General features: G+C 51.0%; 1 protein-coding gene across 1 annotated transcript in view; it reads left to right on the forward strand.

The window, feature by feature from the left end:
• Positions 1 to 2,853: 2,853 nt before the first annotated feature.
• Positions 2,854 to 4,021, forward strand: part of NGA_0699020 (transcriptional repressor sin3p) — a gene marked incomplete at its 3' end in the record, with an annotated part of 1,269 nt that continues 101 nt past the window's right edge. Inside the window, exons 1-2 of the mRNA XM_005855703.1 lie at positions 2,854 to 3,197; positions 3,425 to 4,021. The exon at positions 3,425 to 4,021 is cut by the window's right edge and continues 101 nt beyond it. Of these exons, the coding sequence (XP_005855765.1) occupies positions 3,020 to 3,197; positions 3,425 to 4,021 (775 nt within the window). The remainder of the gene's footprint in view (positions 3,198 to 3,424) is intronic.

The raw sequence follows: 4,021 nt of genomic DNA on the forward strand, positions 1-4,021 counted from the left end.
ATGCAACAGCCTCCACAGCCGCCACAATTACATTTTCAATATCACTGAGGGCGCTAAAGAGCCACCAAAGCACGACCTTGTGGCCAAGGCAGAGGGAATGGGCCGGCAGGACCTCAACAATCCGTTTCCTGTGACCAACCAATTCACCAGCGGGGGGACAGCAGGAAGAGAAGTAGGATCTCCGATGGTGTCAGTCTGTTTTCATCCTTGAATTTGTATTGTTCGATTTCCCGCATTGTAACATATGTTGTTTAACTTAAAAAATACATTGCACAGTGTTACGGGGCACTGCATGCGAAATGCTTCGCCGGACATATTGTACGATCATATTGATGCGGCAGTGTGTGTGGGCAAGATTTGTGAGTGAAGATGCAAATCGTGTATAGACGTAATTTTTAGCGAGACTGTAGCTTAAGACGCGAAAAGGAAAACTGTATGAGCATGCTACTGTAAATTATCATCGGACAAAAGATGTCGCACCTGTAACTGATCTTCTGGTGTGGATTGTGGAGGTAATATATGCTTTCGAAGAAGTACGGGATGAAACCTGGGCATCTGTGTGCGTATGCACCTTTGGACTTTGCATAGCTGCCTTTGACGATGACTGTCGGGCAATATCCCAAGCATGCTGAAGGTAGTGTAATGTTTCGAGTCCATCCCGATATCGCGTGCAACGTCTCCCGGACAGTCACGTGACGGTCCTGGGAAGCCTTGAAGTTGGGAAATGTCCAGGCGCAAGCGAATTGCGGCATTATTTACCAAGCGCCTTATTGTCTCGTAAAGCATCTGATCCATGGTACGAAGTCAAGGTGATATCGGACACTTTGCGAGAGATGTACACGGGCGCGAGGAATTCAGAACGTCGACTGCTACCGCTATCTTCAGAGGGTGGATAGCAGAAGCGCTCAAGCAGGCAACATTGCAACCGCGCAGACGAAAGAGGGAGTCGTTCCTTTCTGCCACATTGCATGCACGGCGTCGCTTCAGCTTTTTAATGAGGGAAAGGAGTGGAAAAGTCCAGCAAGTAGCTGGCGTGAGAAAAATAACCGGTATTTATTGCAGCCGAGGTGCCTTTTTGGTTCCTGTGTAGACTTCCTCTTGAAAAATATATCACTACTGCGTAGATACAAGAAAATATATCACTACTGCGTCGGTGCAAGAAAATATATCACTACTGCGTCGGTGCAAGAAAATATATCACTACTGCGTCGGTACAAGAAAATATATCACTACTGCGTCGGTGCAAGAAAATATGTCACTTCTGCGTCGGTACAAGAAAATATATCACTACTGCGTCGGTACAAGAAAATATATCACTACTGCGTCGATATATGAGGCAGTTGTCCAGCCAAAAAGAAAATATGAAAGCTCACATCTCCTGCATAAGGGTGTCTGACTTTCTTGTGGTTTCTATGCTCCTTAGTTTTGCATGTGCATTCTCGTTGTCACACTTCGTTTATGTAGGAATCTGGAAGCATGCACGTAAGTCGACGACGCTCCACAATGCATTCAAAGACTTTGCAGTCACCCCTCCAAGTCTACACGCACACATTTCTTTTCCTTCTTCCTCGGCACCCCGTACGGCGTTTTTGCTCCTTATTCCTCTCCGCCATTTTTTCGCATATGCCATTTATCATGCCCCCGTCATCGGTCATCGCACACTCTTCGATCGTACTTCCCGGCGGGAGGCTAGCAGCCTGAAGGTAAATAGTCAAGCAAAGGATCCTTTACGGCAGGAGTGAAATCGTAGTACAAGAATATCACCATCATCGCTTCGTCCTTCGCCCTCGTGTGAGCCGTAGGACCTAGTGCTGCTGTCTTGGACGCTGACTGTGCACTGAAAGATGCAGTCCTTATAGACGCTCTGGCTTTCGCTGGCATCGAGACAGCATTAGCCATGAGTAGCTCACAATTGGCTAGTGTCGTGTTGGAGGCACTGTGCAGGTCAAGCGTGCGAGGAGGATACCGGGAAACGTATACTGTCAGGTCTTTCATGGGACCATGCCGCATGGTTAATGCAGAAGACAGGTTGGCCAATGTGGCGTCAGCAGGAAGGCAAAGGTCGAAAGAGGGCGATATGCTGGTAGGGACCTGGAGGAGGTTCATCTTAAGTAATAGAATGGGCACATTAAATTCAGGGGACATGGTTGGACGAGGGGGGACAATCTGAACTTGCGATGGCGAAATTGGAGCCTTTTCAGAGCTTGTTGTGGCTGCTGCTAAATGCTTTTTTGACCCTTTACGTCTTTTATTTTTCCCTGCATGTTTTTGGGATTTGGGTGGCATCTGCTTGGAACCCAATAATGCCTGCGCCGAACAGAACAGAAATTTAGCCCTGACCTGAAAAATTGCATAAATTGTAAAGATAAGTTAATTCAGGGACATGATGGATTCCTTCTCTTTTTCACGTTTTAAAAAATGAATTACGCAGGCAAGCCACCCAGAGCACTTGTCCTCCGGAGATTTACCCCTCAAAATATCAAAATAAGCCCACAGCAGAATTTTAACACGTGAAATAAAAATGACACCCTCGAAGCCCTGATATAAACGAAAAGAAAGAATTTACAACGGGAGGGAAAGGACGGAGAAACCCACCGTATTCAACCATCGCGTGAGAACTTTTCCGAGTCCCGCGCGTTGCGTCACGTCGGTCTGGGTTTGTCTTTTTTTTGGTATTTTGAGTGTTTGGGTTTTGGTTTTCCGTGGGCGCTGCCCTTCGCCGACTCGGACTCCGGGGGGGTGGGGGGAGCATCAAGTGCGCTTGACCTGAGTCGTAGGAAGTATACACGACATGACACCCGCCACGTAGCTGGTCCATACTTCTTCTCACATGTTTTCACCGCGCAATGGTTCATAGGTGTCGCCGGCCCTATTGCTGTGGACGTGATTACGAGCGTCGGGTGCGTAGAAGGCCCCGGGTTCATCATAGCCCACACCTGCTTCGGCCCCCCGCGCCTTCACTCTTTCTGCCTTCCGTCTTCTCCACGCTTGGCGGGCCATTCCCACGGACTTTGGTGCCATGGATCGTCAAAATAAAGCAACGGGTGGCAGCGGCCTCTTCAGTGGGAATATGAGCAGCGGTCCGGGTGCTAGCGGTACCAACAGCCCAAGGCCCTATCAACAACAGCAGCAGCCTCCCCCTCCTCTGCACTCGCGCCCGCGGGACATGCCCGTGGGGGCACCCCCTGTGTATCAACGTGAGTATGAAATGTTTGCATATCGAGAATGAAGGGATGCACTAGTACCATAAATCTCGTCGAAGAGCTTTCGACGCGCAGAGAAAATGCATGGCGGAAGAAAGGGAGGGAGTTGCCACGGCCTGCTTCGTCCATCTTGAATGCCGATGCAACAAACTTCAAAACATGCGATGAGCCTTTTTGATCATTTATTGTGAAACTTGCACCAATTCATCCTTATCCCACAGGCCCTTCGCTGACAGGCGCGGGCCTTTTCACATCCGCAGGGGGCGGGATGGCAAGCCTCTTTGCCAACCCAAACTCCTCTCTCCCCGCAGCGTCCAGCAACTTCCAGGGTTTATACTCTGGGAGCAACGCTCACCTTATGAACAACAACGCGAGCAAGCCCGGGCAGGATTGGCACCGTGGTCTCCCCCCTCCTTCCTACTCTCTCCCCTATAATGCTCCGAGCCCCGCTTTCCCCGGTCGTCCCTCCATGCCCCCGTCCCACGCAGCATTGATGCAGAACGCCCTGGTCTATCTGGAGCTCGTGCAACGCACCTTTGCGCACCAGCCCGACATATACGCCTCCTTTCTGAGCGTGATGAGGGAGCACAAGGAAGGGCGCCGGGATACCCCCAACCTCTGTGGGCAGGTCTCGCGCTTGTTCCAAGGGCAGGATTCCCTACTCCGAGGCTTTCAAGACTTTTTGAGCGGGATCCACGCCGTCGATCCGCCCCTTCCTTCCCCAGCCCCATCGGTCCCGGGGCCGGCGTCCTTCCCGCACTCCATGGGCCATCCCTCAGGGTATCGGGGATGGAACGCACGCCCCTCCGCCCCGCCCT

This window comes from Nannochloropsis gaditana, assembly GCF_000240725.1.
Source record: "Nannochloropsis gaditana CCMP526 unplaced genomic scaffold scaffold130, whole genome shotgun sequence".
NCBI lineage: Eukaryota > Eustigmatophyceae > Eustigmatales > Monodopsidaceae > Microchloropsis > Microchloropsis gaditana.